The sequence below is a fragment of a genome, unplaced genomic scaffold (genome assembly GCF_019419815.1).
Source record: "Pyrus x bretschneideri cultivar Hongxiangsu unplaced genomic scaffold, Pyrus_bretschneideri_v1 Contig16, whole genome shotgun sequence".
Lineage (NCBI taxonomy): Eukaryota > Viridiplantae > Streptophyta > Magnoliopsida > Rosales > Rosaceae > Pyrus > Pyrus x bretschneideri.
This window is the reverse complement of record NW_025999457.1, coordinates 4,623,722-4,647,215: the sequence shown is the minus strand read 5'-3', so window position 1 is coordinate 4,647,215 and position 23,494 is coordinate 4,623,722. Positions and strand designations below refer to the sequence as shown.

Here is a 23,494-nt window from a genome sequence, read left to right as displayed (position 1 = left end):
ACAAACGGAAAACTCGTATTACACCACCCAAAGATTTTAACTTTAGGGGGAAGAGTTCCTTTCCAAAGTATGTTGAGAAGATTCTACACATGAGACAAGGCATGGTTATCCATTTGCAACCAAGTAGTCGTCTTAACTAAAAACTTACCATTTGTAGAGGGGTCCCAAATCAACTTATCTTCAGTCTGTTGTAAAGGAAAAAGGATATGCAAATCTTAGTGAGAATATAGTTATCAACAAGTTACGCTAACTTCTCTTTATCCCATCTACGATTATCAATAAATTCTTCCACTTTAAGATCCTATTGGATTTGGTTACGATGATTTTCCATAATGAGATGGTAGAGAGGGCGAGAAAAAACCCAATTATGGGTCCAGAACAAGATATTCTTACAATCACCCACAGACCATCTCAAACCACTCTTAAGCACATATCTGGGACCCAAAATGCCTTTCCAAGCCATCAAATGGTTTTTTTTTGGGATTAGTGCTCAAGAACTCATCATTTCGTAAATACTTAATTCTGACAATATTCACCCACCCATTGTTATCATCACATAGGACTTTCCACCTTGGCTTCGCAAGGCAAGCATTATTAAAGTGATCAAGGTTACGAACACCTAACCCACTCGTACTTTTAGGTTTTCAAATAGGATTGCAATTCATCTGCTTACCCCAAAAGAAATCTATGCATTCCTTATTCAACCTACTTATGAGCTTATTAGGACATTTAAAACAAGACATGATATGATTGGGCGTACCTATAAAATTTGAGTTAACAAGGGTGAGCCTTTCAGCTTTTGAGAGCGCACTAGCTTTCTAGCCTGTTAATTTCTGCTTAACCCTTTTGAGCAGTTCACTACCATTCATAGGGTCTTTCTAGAAAACTATATTATAGATCCCCTAAGTATTTTCCTATAATAGTTTTATGCTGAATTTGAATAACATTAACAATCTCATTTCTAGTCTGACTTGTAGAATTATTAGAGAGATACAGAGATGACTTATGAAAGTTGATCTTTTAACTTGAAGCATTCACAAAGTTGTTTAGTATTTTAAGAGCATTCCTAGCACCCCTAGGGGTAGCTTTAGCAAAAATTAGACAGTCGTCAACAAACATTGAGTTGGAAACTTTATATCCAAATGGTGATGTTAAAACACCAACTTAGACTTAGGTTTACAAGGCAGTTCATTAAGGCTTCTAATGAGCCGTTCCATACATAAAATGAAAATATATAGAGAAAAAAGGTCCCTATGTTTAATACCCCTACTTGGGAAGAAATAACCGTGGGAATCACCATTAATGTTGACCGAAAACGATGTGGATGAGATACATTCCATGATGTAAGGTGGAAGATGAGGGTTAGGTATTTATAGAAAAAAAAAATTAATTTTTTAAAATTTTTCTGTATTTTTTTAAAAAATTTTGACATTTTTTAATTAATTTTTAATAAATTTTAATGTTGTAATTAATCGGGACCGTTGGATTTGAAAAATAATCAAATCCAACAGCACTCATTACGCCACGTGGCCAACGGTCAAATTTCTGACCGTTGGGCCTTTTTTTTTTTTTTTTTAATTTTTGGTGAAATAAACGTGGACCGTTGATCTGTGATCGGACGGTCCAATTTAAAATTTAAATTTAAATTTTTTTTACCGTTGGAAATCCAACGGCTCTGAGGAGGCCACGTATCCTTCACCCGGACGACTGCAAGTGGGTCTGCACGCGGGCCCCAGCGCCTGCAAAGCTGTCGGCTACGCGCCCCGCCTCCCGCGTGTTGTGCACGCGCCAGAAACAGACCGGGGAATGGGTCTGTCCATTTTGGGCTGGGCTCTTGATTGGCACGGGCTGGGTGCCAGGCAAGTTGGCGGGCTGGAGCACATATGGAGCATGCCGGGCTGTTATTTGGACTTGGTGCTGGGCAAAAAAAGCTCCGGTGGAGCTGCTCTAATACTTTGACGGTGGTAGCCGTACGATTGGTGGTAGTGGTGGTAGCCGTACGATTGGTGGTAGTGGTGGTAGTCGTACGATTGGTGGTAGTGGTGCTAAGCGGTGGAGTCACTTTATTTTTTATGAAAAAATACATGTATAAAACAATCTCTTAGTTTTATTTTTCTTCTCGTCTTTAAATTAATTTTTATTTCATAAACAATTTACACAACACTAATAAACTTCAATTTTTTTTTTCATTTGTAAATGAGAGATCATAAGTTTGATTCTTGCCAAGGACAAATTTAAACCACATTATTACTAGTCTACTATGAGGCTTAGCCCACTCCCTCACCGTCTTAGGGTAGATGATATCGTTTGTTCAAAAAGAAAAAATTTCTTTAGATTGAATTTGAGAGTGTTTGGAGGCTTTTTGTGTCGAAGGCTTTGCTGGCCTTTTTGTGTTGTAAAGAGCGAACAAAATCTTCACATCCCCCATTTATGAGTTAACCATTTTACTTGATACAAATTTGTTACGTTGGAAAAACAAGTCCTAGGAAATGCTTTGTTGTTCTTCCAGCGGCTCTTGGGTGCTTGGTTTGGTGTTACGTTGAAATGCTTCTAGCAGTTGTAGGGATCCACAAGTTTAGCAGATAACAGTGCATGAGCTTCATTTTGGTACAGTTACGTTAATATTTAGGAGAAGAATTTGTAAGAGATATGTGGTTGAGCTTTTGGTCATGGTGGTTGGTTGAGGTTTCTAAGGTAGAAGATCAGTGGTTGAGCTTTTGGTCATGATGAGTGGTTGAGGTTTCTAAGGTAGAAGATCAGTGGTTGAGCTTTTGGAAATCTTGTAGCAGTCAAGAAGGGTTTGCTGCACCAGGGAGAGAGATTTCCTACAGCAAGGAGAAGATGTTCTTCCTTAAGCATGAGGTTGAAAGGGCATGATGGAGAAGGTTTGGTACTAGTAAGCTTTCCACTTCCCCCTCCTTCATTTTACTCTGATCTTGGCTTCCAATTTACAATGAGTGACGGTTATCCCTATTTTCTGTTGAATAGAAGAATGTGCTGGAAACTACTTGTTTCCATACGGTAAAGGGATGGATTGGAACCTCCTTGCTTCCTATGCATAACAAGAGGCACTGAAAGTAGCTTTTTTCCAACAGCTAAAAAGGTGGAATGGTACCTTCTTAGTAACATATGGATAGAAGGGTGAGATAGGTTGCACCATGAATAGGTTCACGAGAAACATATGTCTTGGTCCGGAAAAGAGAAGATATATGTCATGTGCGGATGGGTTGTTGTAAAATTATGTTATTGTTATGGACAGTGCATTGACTAAAACAAGGTGTTGGAAACTATCTCATTTGCTTTCCCAATGTGAGACCACTCCAAATAATAGTCATGGACTTTGGTGCTCCCAAGTAGACAAAAGTCTCCATTATCGAAGAGTTTCTACGGACCTTATGGACGTCCATAACCTTCCACACCCCAACCCCTTTAACAAGCCCGTGAAACCATATGTCTTGAGTGATGTAAGCTTGTTAGGTGTTGGGTTTAAAGGAATGTGATTGGAATGGTGTTATATATTTTACTGTTTGGCCTGACATGAGAATTTAACTTGCGTAAATGCTTGCTAAACTATTAGTTTTGCCACTAAATTTGTATAGTACAATCGAGATTCACATGAGGCAATAAAACCGTAAGGGCAACTGGGCAATGGACGTTTAATGTGTTTGGGCCTTTGCATGCAGTTTTTGGGTCCAACAGAGAGTATGAATCCCGCTGTCATACCCACTCTTTTATTTAGGTTCAAAAGCCTTCAAGTTACATCAGATGGTCCTTCTGAATCTTGATCGTGGAATCAGATTGCCTAAATGAATATGGTTAACATAAAGAGAGTTTAAAACCTTCGAGCCTAGAAAATTAAAACCAAGAGACTTTATATATGCTTTATAGAGTTGTGATACTCTTTATATTGCAAATTAATTTTATTGTGAAGCCTAATGGTCATTAGTGCTCTAAGTTCCCTAATTTTTTGTTTTTCAAGTGTCAGGGTAGAAAATTTGCCACATGCGAAGAGGCATTGTAGTATCCATATTGTTAATTGATATTATGGTAAAACCTCAGCTTCATACGCATCAAGATAGAAGAATAGTGGGAGAAAAACTATCATGATGTGCACCTAACAAAATGATGATCGAATATGGCATTCATCACAAGGTGAAGTGAAGCAGCAACACAGGAATCAAATAAACTGGATAACCGATGACCGATCATAATTTGTAAAATATTGAAATTTTAAGACAAAACGAACGGTACAAATTTGGAATCAATATTCGGTTTCCAGCACGCCATCAATAAGCCCGAATTCCATAGCCTGCAATTTGAAAAAATAAATAAAATAAAGGGCAGGTTAATAAGCTGGATAAATAAGGGCAGGTTAATAAGCTGGATAGATAGATATGTAGTGCTGGAGTATTACTAGCTGCTGGAAATTGAAAAATTAATTTGGTTAAAAGAAGTTTATCGTAGTTCTGTAATTGTACTGGGGTCACAGAATTAACAACATTACCTCGGAAACAGATAAGAAACGATCCCTCTCAGTGAACTGTTGCACTTTCTCTAGAGATTGCCCAGTAAACGCAACATACATTTTGTCGACTTTCTGCATCAATACATCAGGACACAAGACCAAATTAAAAGACATAATGTGGAGCCGATGGCACTCATAAATTTGATGAATAAAGCACAAAGAAATAGCTCTAAGGGAAACTAAGTACATGTTAGACACAGTATTGACAGAACCCTAAATCTCGAATTCCTGCAACTCGAAAAGCAATAATCACAGATGCAAAGTCTTTCAAACATTAAAAGGAGATGCCCAGTGGATGAGGATCCCGCCCATGCAGGGTATGAGTAATACGTATTTTCTCAAAGGTCCAGAGAATGCTTTTTGAGTTTTTGGAGCAGTAACTGTTATTAGAGATGTTCCTTCATTGTATGTGCTTCTCCTCACAATAGAACCACGCTACTTCAAAATGGTGGTTATGGCTGTATTATCTACCACTAACTGCCCCAGATAACCAAGGTTTGTCTGTCACTAAATGAAGACTAAACTAATGGCACGGTGAATTTATATGTAACAACCCAACCTCGAACAGGGCTGAACCTAAATTTAAGTTGTCGTCGTAGTACTGTGAGGCAACAGCTCTCAACACCCGCATTCAAATGGTAATACTCAAAATACCACATCAAAAAGAGATTTCCTTGGACACCAAGGTTTGTCTGTCATTAAATGAAGTTGCAACTAATGCAGTGAATTATTTACAACAACGCAGTCCTAAATAGGGTTGAATCTAATTCCAGTTTCCCTAGTAGCCCTGTGCGGCAGCAGGTCTCAACACGCCTTCAATTTGTAAAAGTCTATAAGATTTCAACTTTGACTTGATCAGAAAAATTATATAACAAAATTGATTATTCTGATCAGTTTGATTTAAATCAATTAGGCTGCAACACTAATATATGATCACCAGAAAGATTTTCAAGAATACAACTAAGGGAGAAGAGACTGACATGGCGAGTTTGAACTGCTTCATTCACTTGGCGCCTCACATCTTCCACGTGGCCCTACAATAAGACAATTCCAAATCAATTCACGGATATAAAACAAAACGGATCACGTAGTAATTTGTATATAAGAAATTATTTTAATTTTACGGAAAATAATTAACAAAGAATCTGAGAATTTGAAACTAATTGCGTTAATGTGTCAGACAATATCAATTTGTTGCAGTATACATGGAAAAATCGACCACAAAGACATGAACTAATGCATTACTATAAAAATTCATGCAGTTATGAGCACAGGAGAAAATAGGGCAAGAAACAAAAACGACTATAAAAACTAGATTAAGTAACAAATCGGTTATGAGATTATTAGGTCATTTACAACAGAAAGTCAACTCCGAGACCTTTGACGGTTCAAGGATGTAACATAGTACAAAGGTATTTAAAAAGATCAAATACAACCACTAATGGTGGACATGACACAGAACCGAGCGCAATGACGTTCTAGGATTCATATAGCCGACCCCACTTAGTGGGAAAAGGCTTTGTTGTTGTTGTTGTTGTAGACCTTCACACTTCCAAAAAATACATTGACGTTTAGGTAGTACGATAATTTTTGGTCAAACTCACAACACACCTTTAGTATTGAGACCATCATACTTAATCAAACACCTGGGAGAACCAATAATGAGAGAATACCAAACTCAGCATTTCCATCATCATCTAAGGGCCAACTGAAGCCACCAAATTTTCTATCATCTCAAGCAAATGCAAGGATCAAAAAGAACATTTAAGAATTTTCAAAGGCATTAGTTCTAGGACTAAGAAATAACATGCTTCATGGTTAATAATATCAATCAGAATTGGAAAATAAGAAAAATGGAATCCTTAGGCCACAATGCATAAACAATTCTAAGGGATTTTACAATATGAAAACATTTTACTCAAACTTCGATTTAAAAGTCAAAACAAATATATATTCACTCTTTTTTCCTGATCAGTACAAATAAAATGAAAAGAAATGTAATCAAGTTCCATTTTCTGGCATGTCCTTGCTAAAAATTAGTGGAATGATGGAAATGCAATATAGAATCCTAGGATCCAACCTAACATAGCCGTTCCAATTTATTCTTAAATGCATGCGTTGTGGAATCATGAAAATGTAAAAAGTGTAAATGTAACCTAGAATCCTTGAATCCTAGAATCAACCTACAGAAAAATGTTTTACATGAAATGTGTACATTATGGAATGGTGGAAATGTTAAAAATGTTTTACATGTAATCTATAATCCTAAAATCCAACCTGCCTAGCCAGGTTAGAATAACCAAGTTCCAGCGTCTATGCCCTTGCAATATTAGTGGAATGATGCAAATGCAAGGATTGAAAAAAATATTTAGGCTATGTTTGGGTGGGGATTTCCAAGTCCCAAGGGATCGAGACGAAGTTGGTAAGGATGGATCATAAAATGTTTAGGAGGGATTAGAAAAATACCACATGAGCATTCCAAATCCCTCTCATGTAACTGCTCGATGAGATTTGAGATTCCTATATCATTATATTCATTACCAAACTTTGATTTTTAAATGATACTACATAATTAATTAACATACGGTACAAAAAGAACTTAGGTCTTCCCTCCATACCCAAAACTGATAACAGCACAAGATAGGAAAGACACCTAAAAGAATAGACCATCAAAATACAATTTACTTTTACTTCTTGTCATATAGCCCATTAATTCACATCCTCCTAACCTCTTATAAGCATCTTCTTAATAACAAAATAGGCAAGCTGTCCAAAAAAAGTTGATTCATACCCCACAACCACTCTGTGGTTGGTGTATCATGATTCGTGCATTTGGCATCGCATAGCGCATTCCTTTTTCTCCCCCAGCAAGAAGAAGTGCTCCTTGGCTTGCAGCTACTCCGAAACATACTGTTCCTACCTTAGGTTTGATCTGATAACATAAAAAATCATTTAATGCAAACAGAACATAATTGATAAATAAAACTATTTCTTGTTTGGTGCAATCGAGCCATGGTTATAATTTTGTCTTGGTTTTTCTTTGTGTGTTTGTTTGCCTGATTATTACTTGGTTAGGTTTATCTAGTTAAAGACAATGCAAACCTAATCAGAATGGCGAATGTTAAAGTTAGTTCAAATGCTACTTGAGCCTAATCACCTCCTCAGGGCTACTGCGACAACACTCTAAACCGTAATTTCAATATAGGAGTTTGATGACAAATTGATGATGTAACAAATAGGAATGAATGAAAATGCAATAAAGAAGAGAGCAAATGTTCTGTTTTGGTCCGCTCTCATGTCTTCTGTTTCTAATTAATTTAGACTTATTTTCTCTACTGTCTGCTGGCATTGGAAGTCCACAGTGTTGCATTAAAAACATTTTAGAAGGGGTTTGATTCCCTCTTTCATTTCTCTTATTTCTTATACTGGGGTACTTTAACACTCCTTTTTCTATGTTGTTTTATTGTCTCTGTTGCAATTCAATTTTCTTTATCCACAACAAAGTGCAAAGAAATGTGATAAAAATTTGGAAGGAAAAAAAAGAAAGATGACGAAGCTTCATGACATTACCCAAGACATGCAGTCATAAATTGCCAAAACAGAGTATGTACTCCCACCAGGGCAGTTCAAATACACCTGAAATGATACAGGATAAAGTCACAATCTCTGAAAGAAACCGACTTTGACATGTTAAAAATTTAGCCATGCTGAATCAATTTAAAGGGGGGCAGAGGGGAGAAGGGGAGAAAGTGTAAGTACACACCAGTATATCTGAATTCTCATCAATAGTAGCCAAAGTCACAAGCTGGGATATGACTCGTTGAGCCACCGCTGAAGTAACTGGCTGCCCAATGAAGATTATACGGTTCCTGAATAATACAGATGAGAGATCCAATGGTCCACCTGGGGTCATCACAGCTGGGAGTATGGGTGGATTCCCCTTTTTGGCTTCTATTGCACCATAACTAAAAAAATTCACAAACCTTTAATCCTATCTAAAGATAATAGAAGACATCATTCAACATACACGCATGAGTAGAATTCAAGAGCCTTGAAGGGCAGAGATTGATAGAATTATTTTCCGTTTAAATTCTAACGAGTTTAAAAAACATATTATGATCCAGTTAAAAAAGATTTTTGGCCCTAACCTATTTTCGTCAATTCATCCTCAGTTATCAATATCATTGAATAAATATATGCATTCGTTTCCAAGAGACTTTGCATAACTTGTGACCTGATGGATGTAAAAACAAAAAGCCATTTCAACCTATTTTGACTCATCAAGGAACAGAAACACAGAGTGTGTGCAGGCAAAAATCATCTCCCAAGATAAAACTACCCCGTTATGAATACAATATCATGTGAAAATCAATAGAAATATAGTCTGAAAATGCACTTTAAATAAAATCGAAAAGAAAATCTATCAATTATGCAAAAGGGCACGAGTTATAGACCTTGTACTAGTATCACCAAAATCGTTGCCGTCAAGCTTTAGAGGTGACCCACAAGTTCTACTTGATAATCCTGGAAACAGCAATACGTTTAGAATTTAATCTAGTCTGCAAAACTGAATATAAACTCCAAATAAATAGCCAAATGCAAGTAATTATCGAATAAATGACCGAAATCACGGATTAAGCTCAAACATTGAACAACTGGGTCTCTTACTCTATGGAAATAATGTAATTAGTAAAGAGAAATTACCACTAGTTGCTAAAGAATCGCCGTACGGAGTGTGCAAGGCAGAGACTGTGGACTTCGGCGTCGAATTTCTGCACCACCACCACAAAACATGAACAAACAACAAACAAATATATCATCATATAAAATGAAAACTGTAAAAAATTTTAAAAAAAATTAAAAATTGAAAGATAATCCTCTGCATTTGTTCGTACCTGAGACTGAGACTGAGAGGCAATGAAGGAAGAGATGTTGAGTTACTACTGCGGCAACAACCCAATGAAAAGCTCAGCCTCGGAGGGGCTGAGAAACCTGCTAATGCCACCATTTCGACTCACTCAGAGAGACGCAGAGAGAGCGAGCAGATTAGGAGGATTTAGGATGAGCACATCTGTGGGCTGTACGGCTCGGCCCATTAAAAATGAAACAGTGATAATCCTGTCTAACTGGTGCCGCTACTTAGTGGTGGAAATTTTAACCAAATTATTATACCAACCCTCCTACTAACCATACCATACCAAATTATTATCAAAAGTTTGTACCAATTGGTAATAGTACGGTATTTGTACCATACCATACTATTTTAGTATGGTATTGGTATCTAAAACCAGTACCGATGGTATACCGTACCAACCAATATTATTAATATTATATTATGTATTTATTCATATAATTATTTGAGAGCAAAATTAATAATAATTATTGTAGAAGTATAAAAAATGTAAAAAAAAAACATATACAATCACTTATAGTGACAAACTTTACAACTTTCATGAAGAGGTCAGCTTCAAAATCCAACACTTAAATCCATAAACCTTATATTTATATTTAACCATCGATTATCATTTACGCTTTATTCTTCTTACTAAATTTTATTTTTTTTAAAACATGATCATCTGACGGATGTAAGAAGATGAATAGTTCAAATCTTTGATATCACGTTTCGATATTTGCGATTAACTGAAATATGAGTTAATATCATATAGTTTGTAGAAACTTTATAAACATCAAGCAATATTTTCACTAACCGTAAAACTCTGAACATAATATCAACGATCCAAACCGTTCATCTTCCTGCATCCTCTAATAGATCGTGTTTTCAGAAAAGAAAATCCGAAAAAAAAAACAAAATTTGATGAGAAAAATGAAGCGTAAATGTAAACAATAATCAATAGTTAAATTTTGATCTATGATTTATACGATTATAATGACGAATTTCAAAGTTAAGCTCTTCACGAAAGTTGTAAAGTTTGTCATTACAAACGTCTATATATTTTTTTCTATATTTTTTACACTAAAACATTAATTAAAAAATATTAGATTTTGGACAAACTAAGTGGCGTAAAACTAAGTGGCAATTACCATTGGCATACCATACCAACCAAACTATTTGGTATACCAATATTCGGTATACCGAAAGTTTGGTATGGTAATGGTAATAGATTTTGCCGTACCAAATATTTGGTATGGTAATTGGTATGATAATGTACCAAAACCACTGCTACCGCTACTTGTTAGTCGAGTGTGTGTCTATTTTTTTTTTTAATAAATAATAGTATTTATACTAAGAGAATAGGAAAATAGACTAAGTCTTACAATAAACATGACATAATAATATGATTCAATTTCATCTTTAGCGAGAATCGGATCTAAAACCGCTCACTTACAGGTACTATACTTTAGCTGTATTATTCTCTCACTTATAAGTTAGATGTCTTAAATTACCTTCCGTACATGGTAAGTTCAATACTGAATTATTTTGGCAAACTCATAGTATGGCTAAGATGGGTCAATGTTATTTGTTGATTTCCCCTAAACTTGTAAGCCATTGCTAATTTTCACCCCGTTAACTGTTATTCAGCCAATTACCCTCCTAAACATGTCTAAATAGCCAATTAATTCCTAATTGTTCCAATACTCAATACAGACATCCAAAGTTTGTTCATCTTTGCCATGTGATCCACTCAAAAAGGTGAAAACATCACTTTGAGCACTTAGATGAGTCAATGTTATAGAGCGGTCGATGAATCAATTTGCATGACTCGGAGGAAAAATAAAATAACTAAATACTGGTTTGGTATTAAGGTGTTTTTATAAAAAGTGGGTATAAAAAAAGTTGAGCTCAAAAAGATGTTTGGTAAACACTTAAAACAGCTTATTTTCACAATTTTGAATGAAAAAAGCTAAAAATGTGAAGCAGTAAGAATGAGCTTATTTTCACAGCACAGCAAAAACAATTTTTTTTCAAAGCACAGCAATACCAAACCCGCCTATAATGGTGGTGGGTTTTAAAGAAGTGCCAAAAGTCAATTTACGTTTTTTAAAAGTTCACTGGTTATCAAGCGAGAAATATGAACTAAATAATATGAAAATTTGAACATTTAAAAATGAAATTAGTTATTTATAAAAGTTTCTAGATGAAAGTTACCAGTTTGGACGTCGCTGCCATTTATTGAAATAAAAAATTGAAGTATATTCAAAATTTGAATTTTTATGTGTGAGGGAACACCACGTGGCATGGTGTTCCCGGCACACTGAAAAATTACTCCCTTGGACCGGCCTGACGCAGCGCAAATCTAAACCAGTTGGAACCGGCCGGATACATTGGAATCTGGACCGGACATGCATGCAGCAACTGTGAAGCGGTTAAAAGAAAGATGGTCCATCGCCAGCTAATACACAATTTAACATTCTCCAGTTTAAGCTTGTAGCGTGAGAATCTGAAATGTTGAAGCTGAACCCCATATTTAGCCAAAAAGAACCAAATTCCCCCAACAATTTCCTTAAAATTCACCAAAAAAACAAGTTCATTCCAATTTTCCCCAATTTTCCACATATGCCAAACCCTACAATTTTCCATCACTTTCCTCCCATCCAATCACCCTCCCCCACAAAATTCCACTCCACCATTCCCCAATCCTAGTCCCTCTTGACAATTACGCACACTCTACAGTTGTTGTCATTGATCGATGGAGGAGGAGGAAGGTCCCGACAGGGGCGAGATCAATGGCGGACTGGCGTCCATGGACTCCATCGAGTCGCGGTGGGTCTTTCAGGACGAGGACGACTCCGAAGTTGACGACGAGGATGCGGATACGGAGGAAGATGCGATGCGTCGGACGGTTCTCGATTCGGAGGATGATGAAGAGGAGGACGATAATGCTGAGCAGCGCTTGATTCGCACTGGCCCTCGCGTGGATTCCTTTGACGTCGAAGCGCTCGAGGTCCCCGGCGCTCACAGAAACGAATATGAGGTGCTTCAAAATCCCAATCTCTCACTTTTACTATTTACTTTGTCGTGAGCTTAAGACTTGCATTTCTGGATTCGGTCGAGTAGCCTCGCTCGTTCAGCATTGCTTAGTGTGATGTAGATCCATGCTTGTAGCCACTTTACTTTCCTATCATGTTGTGCTGCATACGTACATTATACATACATGATACATCCTGTGTAGCTTTGTAGTTAGTTTACGTTTTGGGAGATTCACTTATTGGACAATTATCGGGTGCATATATAGATGTGTTACAATCGCGATTGACTGTACACGTGAAGCTGGATATGTTGGTTTTATTAACCCTGTTTTTAATAATTATTTTAGTTCTAATGAATGTCTTGCAATGTTGATGCTTAGGCTCTAAGGAGGCATGTTTAGCATCCTACCCAAGTTAAGAAATTGTCACTTTTCAGAGCGTGGAGTTTACTTTTTACTTTATGCTTTTTGGCTAGCTTGATTTCTGGTAGAATATGGTGCTAATAAAATAAACTGCCTAAGCATCTATGCCATATACATTTTAGGATTATGTGTTTTTTTCCGCTTCATATAAATTTTAGGATTATGTGATCTTTCTGTTTCATTAAGAAAATTCTGAATGTTATTTAAGAGCTCATGACCATGGTATGAGTGGCTTTGTAAACGTAAATTAGTAGCGGATGTTGTAATTGTGGTAAACATTAAGGTTGGATTATTTTGAATCTTTAAGCAGAACTTCAGAGCAGTTACATGATGTTGTGGGTGGGTATAGACTATAGAGAGGAGTATGGAAATTCATTAATGTAAAATGGCAGCTTTTAGTGAACATAAGTTACATTGTCATAAATTGCATACTTGTTTACCTTTCTAAGTTTGGAATTTGTGATGATTGATGACTTTTTTTTTTTTTAATAAAACAGAATGCTCATTCATCAATCACATACACCATTAGGAAGTACAAGTCATAAATCATCAACTCCAAATTTCAAATGATAAGCAATTATGACAGTGTAATCATGCTCAATCCACTCTTCTCCAAAAACGGAACCTTTTATTGAACCATCTCAATTGCTTTGGACGGCTGAGTTACCTAGTAAAGTACAGATGTATACGTGGATGGGGTCATTAAATTTTGGTATTTCTAGTGTAAGAGACCAGATTAGTTTTCTATGTGCAATAATGGATTAGAAAATGTTGCTTATATTATTTCATTATTGCCCAGTAGCTCTTGGACTGTGGCACAAGCGGAGATGGGGCTGAGTTGGGTATTCTTCTAGGAGAGGAGGTGATAGTTTTTATGGGGTAGGGTGAGGCTTTGGGCTTCCTTGTGTCCAATGGTAGAGACGGTATCAGAGATTTCCATTTCTTCGTTTTTCATTTGGATTGGGTGCTGCAGTCAGTTGATTTTGGTAGGGTTGCTGCTGGTAGATAGGAGTTGTATATTTGTTTTCGAAGTTTTTTGTTTTTGGTTTTTTGTTGGAATAGGTTTTTCTTGGTGGTGAACCTCTTTTCCACCACTGGGCATTTCTTATGCTATTCTTTCTGTAACTCATTGAGCTTTCACTTAATAAAGTCTCAATTTCTTATATTCTCAATGCTGGAAGGCTGATAGTGTGCTTCATTTTTTCTTCTGGGAAATATGTGCAGATTTTTTATGTAGTGCTGAATATAGATTGCCTTTCTCATTTTTTATGTTTCTAATCCCTTTGGACCATTATTTAATTGGAGTAGAGTAGTTAGAATTGGAAAAGACCTACAATAGCAGCAACTAGAGACAGGAGGAAATCTTTACTCAGTGATTTTCAAGAAGAAACCTTAGTTATGTTCTTATGTTTAATTTACTTTTTAAATCATCTGTTACGTTGTTTATATATGAAGAACATTGAGTTTTAGGTTTTTAGCAACTTGGTATTAATATTCAGAAACTTAAGTTGTAATCATAACCCAACGAGTATGTTGAACTTTCACAATGAACTATTACCTAGGCAACTCATGGTAACTCCAAAATTTGCTTCACAAAAGTAGTTAACTTGCCTTATCTTTGGCCACGGGAGAAAGTGGCATTTTTCTCTAATATGGATTAATAGATTAGTTTTCCTTAAAGTATATCGTCTGCCTTAGTTCATTGTCTGCCATATAGTTCATAAGGAAAGTATCCAGGTTTTCTAATTTGAATTTATACATAGGTACGGTTCATTGAAATGAAATTTGAAACTTCTTTGCCTGTGTTTCTTTATTCTTTTCTTTTATAATTTAGAAATTTTATTTTTGCTCAACTGTTGAATCATGTTGATGTGCACACGTATTGTGATTAGAATTTCTAATAATAATGTAGGAGTAATTTGTTTTAGGTGACAAAAAAAAAAATACTTATAACATTTGGATTGAGCCAATCAATATTTTTGTTTTTTAAGGAGAGGTCAATAAAGAGATATAGAGGAACGGGTGTTGACCTTGGTTGCGAGGAAGATTGTTTTATTGACCTTAATTTAAGAGTAAAATTGTTTTGATTAACCTACGGGAAATATGAAGTTATTTATTGACCTGAACCAAGTTTCCTTAATAATGTATATTTTATTGCAGGATTTCAGTCTTGGAAGGAAAATAATAATTGCTTTTCAGACCCTTGGGGTTGTCTTTGGTGATGTTGGAACAAGTCCATTATATACGTTCAGTGTCATGTTTAGCAAAGCACCTATTAATGGAAATGAGGATGTTATTGGAGCAATGTCGCTAGTCCTATACACGTTAATCTTGATCCCGTTGCTTAAGTATGTGCTGGTGGTTCTTTGGGCTAATGATGATGGTGAAGGTATGCTGGATTCGGTAAATCAAGTCGTATTCTCTCTCTCTCTCTCTCTCTCTCTCACACACACACACACACACACACACACACTCACACATACACACAGAATACAAACAAAGCTACTCTCTCTCACACACACACACACACACACACTCACACATACACACAGAGTACAAACAAAGCTATTCTGTATGCAGTTATTGCAGTACAACATCAATGTTTAGTTGAATGCATATTTTCTATTTCATGGTAATTTAACTTTTCCAGGTGGTACATTTGCTTTGTATTCATTGATCTGTCGACATGCTAAGGTCAGTCTTCTTCCCAATCAGCTTCCGTCAGATGCCCGGATGTCGAGCTTCAGGCTAAAGGTGCCATCTCCTGAACTTGAAAGATCTTTAAAAATCAAGGAAAGGCTTGAGGCTTCACTGACTCTGAAAAAGCTTCTTCTGATGTTAGTGCTTGCTGGTACTGCTATGGTGATAGCTGATGGGGTTGTTACACCAGCAATGTCAGGTATTTGCATCATCTATTCTTATTCTGTTTTATCTTGTTGCAAGTTGCAACTATCAACCCATTATTGATGTGATGAAATGTGGTAATGCTGCATAGCTGTTTTAGATGTAGTGTTCTTGTTTTAAATTGTGAAGAGTGGGTGTGCCTAAAGTTTTTTATGTTTTGTTTACTTTGTGATTGCTTTTTATTTTCTTAATGCAGTAGTATCAGCTGTTGGTGGTCTAAAGGTTGGAGTAGAGGCAATTGAGCAAGGTATTGTTTATCCTGTGGACCACATCTCAAAAATGGGTCTTAGCTGTCATGATTCTGTTGGAGTGCATCATACTAAAAAGTTAATTCTACTGACATCAATTTTAATTTTATTAAGAACTAGAAGATTTGCAAAATTTAAAGTTCTATGCTACAACACCACACTGTGCAAGCCATCTCCTCTAACCAAAATCATGACAATGAACTAAGACCCATTTGCCTATGCGTTTGATTTCTTTGTTCTAAATATGATAGTTGGTTATGCTGTTTCAATTAAAGTGTACTTTAATTTACCTCCCTTTTCTATTTGTATGCAGATGAAGTGGTGATGATTTCGGTTACCTTTCTTGTTATTTTATTCAGTGTACAGAAATTTGGGACAAGTAAAGTTGGACTGGCTGTAGGCCCTGCCTTATTCATATGGTTTTGTTCCCTTGGTGGGATTGGGATTTACAACCTTGTTAAATATGACAGCAGTGTCTTAAAGGCATTCAATCCTGTTCACATCTATTATTTCTTCGAGAGAAACTCAACTAAGGCTTGGTATTCTCTTGGGGGTTGTCTTTTATGCGCAACAGGTAATCAGTCTGGAAAAAAACTTAGACCTTGGGGGTGCATGGGAGTTGCTATCATTACTTTTTTGTAAATTTTTGCAACCTTGATTCCATTTTTAAATTGGCTCCACTCTTTTCTGTAATTAACTTTTCATTTTCTTATTGAGTTGTATTGTCATCTTTTAGCTTGTGCATGGATTTCATCTGGAATGAATTTCTATAATATTAAATTTTTTCTTCCGAAAAGTATACAAAATATCTTAATGTCTGATTCCCTGGCAATGTAATCCAGTCAGTAAAAAAGGTCCTTTAAGACAAGTTTATGCAGAAATATGTATAAGGGGTTGAACTATTGCCTAGGTATAAAGGCTCAGCTATAAGGGATTTAGTTTATAGAAAAAAGGATTTATCGAATTAGTGGCAGCATGGTTTATATGGCTGGTTAGGTTGCTCCCCTCACAATTGAAGCTAGACATGTACTGGAGTTAGGCTGGAAGAACTTAGAAAGTCTTTGGATTTATTTAGTAAAGCTGATAATTAGGTAGTATATCTTCTGAAACAATGGTTTTCACATGCCATTTTTAGTCAAAGAAATCCGCAGTTTAGTTCCTGCTAACTTTGGAAATAAGGGCACCCTTGTCCCATTGCTTTGACCTTGTGGAGAATACTATTTTTTGGGGTTATGCTATCCTTGGGTATAGGTATCTTCAGAATCTAGGGATGGTTCCTACGGACCTATACTGTACGACTTGAATTCTTCTGGACACTAGTGTTTTTTTCGGTCTGCTGCCATGGATATTTGTATTTTCCTGTCTTTGTTCAATTGTTTAGCTAGCATCTTCTAGCTAGGCTTGTCCTCTGTATTGTCCTGTTCCTTCGTATTGAAATATTGTGTGCTTACAAAAGATTTTAAAATGGAAAGAAACTGCTAACTAATCCCTAGCTTGCTTTTTCTATTTTCTTCTAAAAAAAAAAAAAACCATGATTAGAGTGTACCTGAGGTTGCATAATTTAGGTATTGTATTATTGGAAAATGTTAAATCATGAATTATTCCATTACAAATGGGATGCTAACAGTCACTTACAAGAGGTGAAATATTGATAGAACTGTTTAATGTTTATGTAAATGGGGTTCAATTTTGTTTGATATTATATGAACTGGGAACCTATATTATTGGTTATCACCTACATATTTTCCTTTTCTTTACTGATGTACTTGTATGTATCAGGTTCTGAGGCAATGTTTGCGGATCTTTGCTATTTTTCTGTACGATCAGTCCAGGTTAAGAATGAAGAATAATTGGTCTTTATACAATATTCATTTTGTTTATATGATACATCGAAGTGTCAGAATGTGTGGTGTTTACCTTCTGATTACTAGAACTGTAATTTACTGGGTATTTGTTCTTTTCAGCTTACATTCGTTTTTCTTGTTTTGCCCTGCCTTATGTTGGGTTATTTGGGTCAAGCCGCCTACCTTATGGAGAACCAAAATGGGGCTGAGCAAGCTTTCTTTTCTTCAATCCCAAGTAAGCTTCACTGGTGCATTTATCAATTTTCAAGCAAATTATTCAGTTAGGATTTTCTACGAATGTGTCAATAGTCATACTTATCTCACTAATTCTTAGATATATGATATATCGTTAATTCGTTTTAAGTCCCTTTGCAATTTGCAAGCATATGTTATAGATGGAAATTTAATTATGGAGAAATCACTCTCATTGTCTGCAGGTGGTGTTTTCTGGCCTATGTTGTTCATTGCTAATGTTGCTGCATTGATTGCTAGTCGTGCAATGACAACGGCCACTTTTTCATGCATAAAACAATCAATGGCACTTGGTTGTTTCCCTCGCCTTAAAATCATACATACCTCCCGGAAGTTCATGGGGCAAATTTATATCCCTGTCGTAAATTGGTTTCTGCTGGTGGTTTCCCTAGTGGCTATCTGCACTATTTCAAACATTGATGAGATTGGAAATGCATATGGTAATTCTCATCATGTTTCAAAGTATATAGTCTCGTTATCTGTTCAGTTTTGTTATTTGTTTGTTAACAAACTCTATGTTTTATAGTTGGGTTTCCTGTAGCTATACTAAGTAAGCTTTTCCGTAAAAACAACTGTTCAGGTTTCTTTTCACCAAACTCTAAAAAAATTTGGGATCCCTTCCCCTAATAGTACTCACCAAATGTTCACAGTTTACCAGACAACTTCATCAATCACTTGTCTTTTGGTTTCTGTAAAACATCTGTTGCACCAAAATGCCTTGTTGGAATTATGTTATTTTAAAGAATTTAATTGTTCTCCCTTTTTATTCATTTTATGTCAACACTATATAGTTTCCTCTCTGTTTTTATCTTTTTTTATTTTTATAAGATAGTTATGAAAGATATAGAGATATGAAAAAGGATTTGCACATGGTTGGAAAAAGCATATGATAGGGCCCCAAGAGACATTCTTTAGAGGATTTTAGAGAAGAAAGGAGTATGAGTAGCATATATCCAAGCTATAAAGGATATGTATGATGGAGCAAGGACTGTCGTAAGAACTCAGGAAGGACAAACCGAAAGCTTCCCCATAACTGTAGGGTTACATCAAGGCTCATCTTTAAGTCCTTACTTTTTTGCATTGGTAATGGATGAGTTAACGAGACATATTCAAGATGATATTCCTTGGTGTATGCTTTTCGCAGACGATATAGTGTTGATAGATGAAACTCAGGAAGAAGTAAATGCGAAACTTAACCTTTGGAGAGAAGTGTTGGAATCTAAAGGTTTTCGCCTAAGTCGGTCAAGGACAGAGTATATGGAGTGCAAGTTCATTGCAAACGGAGACTCAAATGAGTTAAGGGTGAGTAAATGCGAAACTTAACCTTTGGAGAGAAGTGTTGGAATCTAAAGGTTTTCGCCTAAGTCGGTCAAAGACAGAGTATATGGAGTGCAAGTTCATTGCAAATGGAGACTCAAATGAGTTAGGGGTGAGGATTGAAGATCAGGAAGTACCAAAGAGCAACTGCTTTTTCGCTACTTAAGATCTATTTTGCAAAAGAACGAAGAGTTGGCTGGAGACCTCAACCACATAATGCAAGCTGGATGGATGAAGAGTGCATCCGGTTTGTTGTGTGACCGTTGTATGCCGCTGAAGCTTAAGGGAAAATTTTATAGGCCGGCAATGCTTTATGGCACGGAATGTTGGGTAGTGAAGCATCAAGACATACATAAAATGGGTGTAGGGAAGATGAGAATGCTTTGTTGGATGTGTGGGCACGCGAGAAAGGATAAGATTAGGAATGAGGATATCCGAGGTAAAGTAGGAGTAGCCGAAATTGAAGGAAAGATGAGAGAAAATCGATTACGGTGGTTTGGACATGTGAAACGAAGGCCTACTGACGCTCCGGTTAGAAGATGTGATTACGGGACAGAGGTTCAGGGCCGAAGGGGTAGAGGAAGATCTAGGAAGACTTTGGAAAAGACTCTAAGAAAAGACCTAGAGTACTTGGATCTAACAGAAGATGTGACACGGAACCGAGCGCAATGGCATTTTAGGATTCATATAGCCGACCCCACTTAGTGGGAAAAGGCTTTGTTGTTGTATTTTTATAAGATAGTTATCCTATTTTTTCTGCTGTGTGTTCTTGTTATTGCCATAGCCACCAAAGCTAACCTCTTTCCAGTTACAGTTTCTTTATTTTTAAAGTTCAAAACATAGACAGGTATTCCAAAATCTATCAAGTTCCTTGGTTCACACTTTTTATTAATAAAATTATAATTTATAACAAATAAAAAAATATAAAGATATACAAATTGGCATTGTAATAAAAATTTTGTGGTTAAAGTTCTCTAAGGTTAAAGATCATAATAGATATTTGGAGTCTTTGCTGTTGAATGATTTCTCTTTGTAGCACGTAGTTGGTCTGGTGCTTCTTGCAAGAAGCACTTCAAGTGCCTTTGGAACCCAAAAACAAATTCTCTAAAAGCGGTTACAGTCATTTAAAAGCAATTCTCAAACATGCTTGTATGTGGTGAATAGGTTCTTGACTTCATTACAATGCTTATTTTTCTTAGGTTAGATCTACCTGACAGGACATTCCAAATATCTCTTTGGTTCGAACTCAAAATCAACCACTGATCTGGCATTACCCACTTGAAAAATAACATGCAGGCACTGTCATGAATTATTTCAACAGTTACCATCAGTTACATCTTCTTGTATCTCCGTGGATGAACTTTAGTTTTACATAAATCAATTTATATGCAGTTTTTTAATTTTTTTTATAACTATCCTCTTTTACTACAGGTATTGCTGAGCTAGGAGTGATGATGATGACGACCATTTTAGTAACAATCGTTATGCTTCTTATATGGCAGATAAACATAATCATCGTGCTGAGTTTCTTAATCATTTTCCTGGGGTTGGAGTTGACCTTTTTTTCATCGGTTTTGTGTAGTGTGGGAGATGGAAGTTGGATTATTGTGGTCTTTGCCATAATTATGTTCTTTATAATGTTTATCTGGAACTATGGAAGCAAGCTTAAGTATGAAACCGAAGTCAAGCAAAAACTTTCAATGGATCTGATGCGAGAATTGGGTTGCAATCTTGGGACAATCAGAGCTCCAGGCATTGGCTTGCTTTACAATGAGCTGGTGAAGGGAATACCAGCAATCTTTGGCCATTTTCTGACCACACTTCCTGCAATCCATTCAATGATCATATTTGTTTGTATAAAGTATGTTCCAGTTCCTGTAGTGCCTCAAAGTGAAAGGTTCCTTTTTCGGCGCGTCTGTCCAAAAAACTACCACATTTTTCGTTGTATTGCCAGGTAACATGCTTAACACTTCTGATTTGGTAGAGTAGAGTGATTTCTTTGTATAATCTAGTGCAAAATTTAGATCCATAATGTATTTCATGGATGCCAAATGGTGAAACCCGTCATAGGATATATTTATGCTTAGTAAGATGTATTATTTTGCCGTAGGCCTGACAACAAATGAAGCGGAAATCACTCATGTTCGCAGTTGATGTGTTTTTTCCTTTGTTTTCTTTTTCATTCCTTCATTTCTAGTTACCTTCTGTATCTGCCGTTATGACTTCAATAGGTATGGCTATAAGGATGTTCGTAAAGAAAATCACCAAACATTTGAACAGCTACTAATTGAGAGCCTTGAGAAATTCATACGTAGGGAAGCTCAGCAGCGGTCACTGGAGAGCGATGGGGATGATGGTGATACAGACTCAGAAGATGAGACCTCTGTCTCGAGGGTTCTTATAGCCCCCAATGGAAGTGTTTACTCACTTGGTGTTCCTTTTCTTGCTGAGTACAAGGAGACGAGCAGGCAGCCTGTATCAGAAGCAAGCACATCAGAGGTGAAGCCAGTGCTTCCAGAAGATCCAACGGTTTTTGATTCTGAGCAGAGTATGGATAGGGAACTATCATTTATACGAAAGGCCAAAGAATCAGGGGTTGTTTATCTTCTTGGTCACGGGGATATTAGGGCCAGGAAAGATTCATGGTTTATCAAGAAGTTAATCATCAATTACTTTTATGCTTTCTTGAGGAAGAACTGCAGGAGGGGCACTGCAAATTTGAGTGTGCCCCATTCGCATCTAATGCAGGTTGGGATGACATATATGGTATGAAGGCCGATTTTGCTACCAAAATAAGGTCAATTTTAACCTTTACACCGGAGGTGAGACCGGCAGCTGGTGTTATGAGTGGTTCTTCATGCGGCTCAGGACTTGTTCGTTGCTGCAGTTCGAAGACTTGTTCGTTGCTGCAGTTCGTGGCCACGAGCTTCTGGAATTCGATTGCAGGCCATTTTGGTCCACCGCTCGTTTGAGGATGTCGCATGGCCGAAGTTTTGTTACTTATTTGCGGTTATGCATCTGGAAAGTGTGCCGTAATTACGATGTCAAAGTTATGTGAATGTGATATATAACGACATCCTTCCACTTCAAATTGATTGCCCTTCCCCTTCAAATTGATTGCCATTCATTCATATAACTTTGTATATACATTAATTTATAGGAAACTGAATCAATTAATTACCTGCTTTCTTTGTTGATACTCTCTCGTGTTTTTTTTTTTTTTTGGTCAAACAATAGGCTTGTTAGATTAGATGTCAAATTAGGGAGTGGACAGAGTTCGAACTTACACCATGGTGCAAGGGTACTACTTCTCTTCATCACTGTGGTAGAGGATCACTTGCATATTCTCTCGTGTTTTTACTATAACCTATGTTTTTCCTCACCTCATGCTTTGTTTCTCAAAATTTTAAATTATTTGATTCCCTTTCACTACCACTTACGTATTAAACAACGATGTATTATTACCAAAATGTTACTTGCGTGATTTGTGTTATCATACACCGAACAATTCAACCTGCTAGCAATTTCGCATTTGTTCAATTGTTTTGATATACGTTTTTATGCATATTATATATCAATGCTATAAAACACAAATAATTGCTTTCCACGTGAAGTAGAATTGCTACTCAAAACTTATCAAGGTAACATCCCCCTTGGAAAGACCCTCCAACCCTAGATGCCTCTTAGTTGTTCACTTGCGTCATTTGTTATAAATTTGTAGTGAGCTAACTTTTAGGGTTGTATAACTACTTTCCTTGTATTATACGTGCACATTATCTAATTTACGTTGCCTCTTGCTGTAGGATTAGGAATGGGCAAAATACCCCGGGTATGAGTAACCGCAATTATCCTGTCCATTTAAAATACAGGTAACCGTTAAGACAAAATAAACGGTTATGGGTATTTAACCGTCCTGTGAAATTTAAATGGGTGTTTATGGTTATGGGTATTACCCGTGAAATTTAATTGTCCTATAACCGTTATTTGTTTTAGTAGGACAATTAGAATAGATAAGAATATAAGATCTGAATTGACTCCGACCTAGTAAAACAA

General features: G+C 36.5%; 2 protein-coding genes across 3 annotated transcripts; one reads left to right on the top strand and one right to left on the bottom strand.

Moving 5' to 3' along the window:
- Positions 1 to 4,158: 4,158 nt before the first annotated feature.
- Positions 4,159 to 9,595, bottom strand: LOC103940986 (ATP-dependent Clp protease proteolytic subunit 6, chloroplastic). Of its 2 annotated transcripts, XM_009351165.3 has the most exons (9): positions 9,421 to 9,593; positions 9,230 to 9,297; positions 8,980 to 9,049; positions 8,289 to 8,490; positions 8,096 to 8,161; positions 7,317 to 7,457; positions 5,506 to 5,559; positions 4,505 to 4,597; positions 4,159 to 4,309 (listed from the first exon to the last, which is right to left on the bottom strand). In XM_009351165.3, exons 1-9 carry the CDS (start codon positions 9,531 to 9,533, stop codon positions 4,262 to 4,264), a joined length of 855 nt encoding a protein of 284 aa, XP_009349440.2. In that variant the 5' UTR covers positions 9,534 to 9,593; the 3' UTR covers positions 4,159 to 4,261. The 2 variants fall into 2 exon arrangements, with proteins under 2 accessions (XP_009349440.2, XP_048436986.1); XM_048581029.1 differs by lacking the exons at positions 4,159 to 4,309; positions 4,505 to 4,597; positions 5,506 to 5,559 and adding an exon at positions 5,603 to 7,045 and having other exon boundaries at positions 9,421 to 9,595.
- A 2,275-nt stretch (positions 9,596 to 11,870) lies between these two features.
- LOC103930295 (potassium transporter 7) lies at positions 11,871 to 22,640 on the top strand. Its single transcript, XM_009339614.3, has 10 exons — positions 11,871 to 12,459; positions 15,037 to 15,265; positions 15,527 to 15,775; positions 15,977 to 16,027; positions 16,342 to 16,602; positions 17,808 to 17,860; positions 17,993 to 18,107; positions 18,310 to 18,564; positions 20,873 to 21,395; positions 21,673 to 22,640. Exons 1-10 carry the CDS (start codon positions 12,175 to 12,177, stop codon positions 22,211 to 22,213), a joined length of 2,562 nt encoding a protein of 853 aa, XP_009337889.2. The 5' UTR covers positions 11,871 to 12,174; the 3' UTR covers positions 22,214 to 22,640.
- Positions 22,641 to 23,494: the final 854 nt, after the last annotated feature.

Bases quoted from the DNA above. Each gene is read 5' to 3' on its own strand.
- LOC103940986 (XM_009351165.3), bottom strand. From the start codon at position 9,533: ATGGTGGCATTAGCAGGTTTCTCAGCCCCTCCGAGGCTGAGCTTTTCA. The intron at 9,050-9,229 runs GTAATTTCTCTT...TGCTGTTTCCAG, and splicing joins CGATTCTTTAGCAACTAGTG to GATTATCAAGTAGAACTTGT. The intron at 7,458-8,095 runs GTAATGTCATGA...TTATGTTATCAG, and splicing joins TTTATGACTGCATGTCTTGG to ATCAAACCTAAGGTAGGAAC.
- LOC103930295 (XM_009339614.3), top strand. From the start codon at position 12,175: ATGGAGGAGGAGGAAGGTCCCGACAGGGGCGAGATCAATGGCGGACTG. The intron at 17,861-17,992 runs GTTAAGAATGAA...TGTTCTTTTCAG, and splicing joins TTTCTGTACGATCAGTCCAG to CTTACATTCGTTTTTCTTGT. The intron at 18,108-18,309 runs GTAAGCTTCACT...CATTGTCTGCAG, and splicing joins TTTCTTTTCTTCAATCCCAA to GTGGTGTTTTCTGGCCTATG.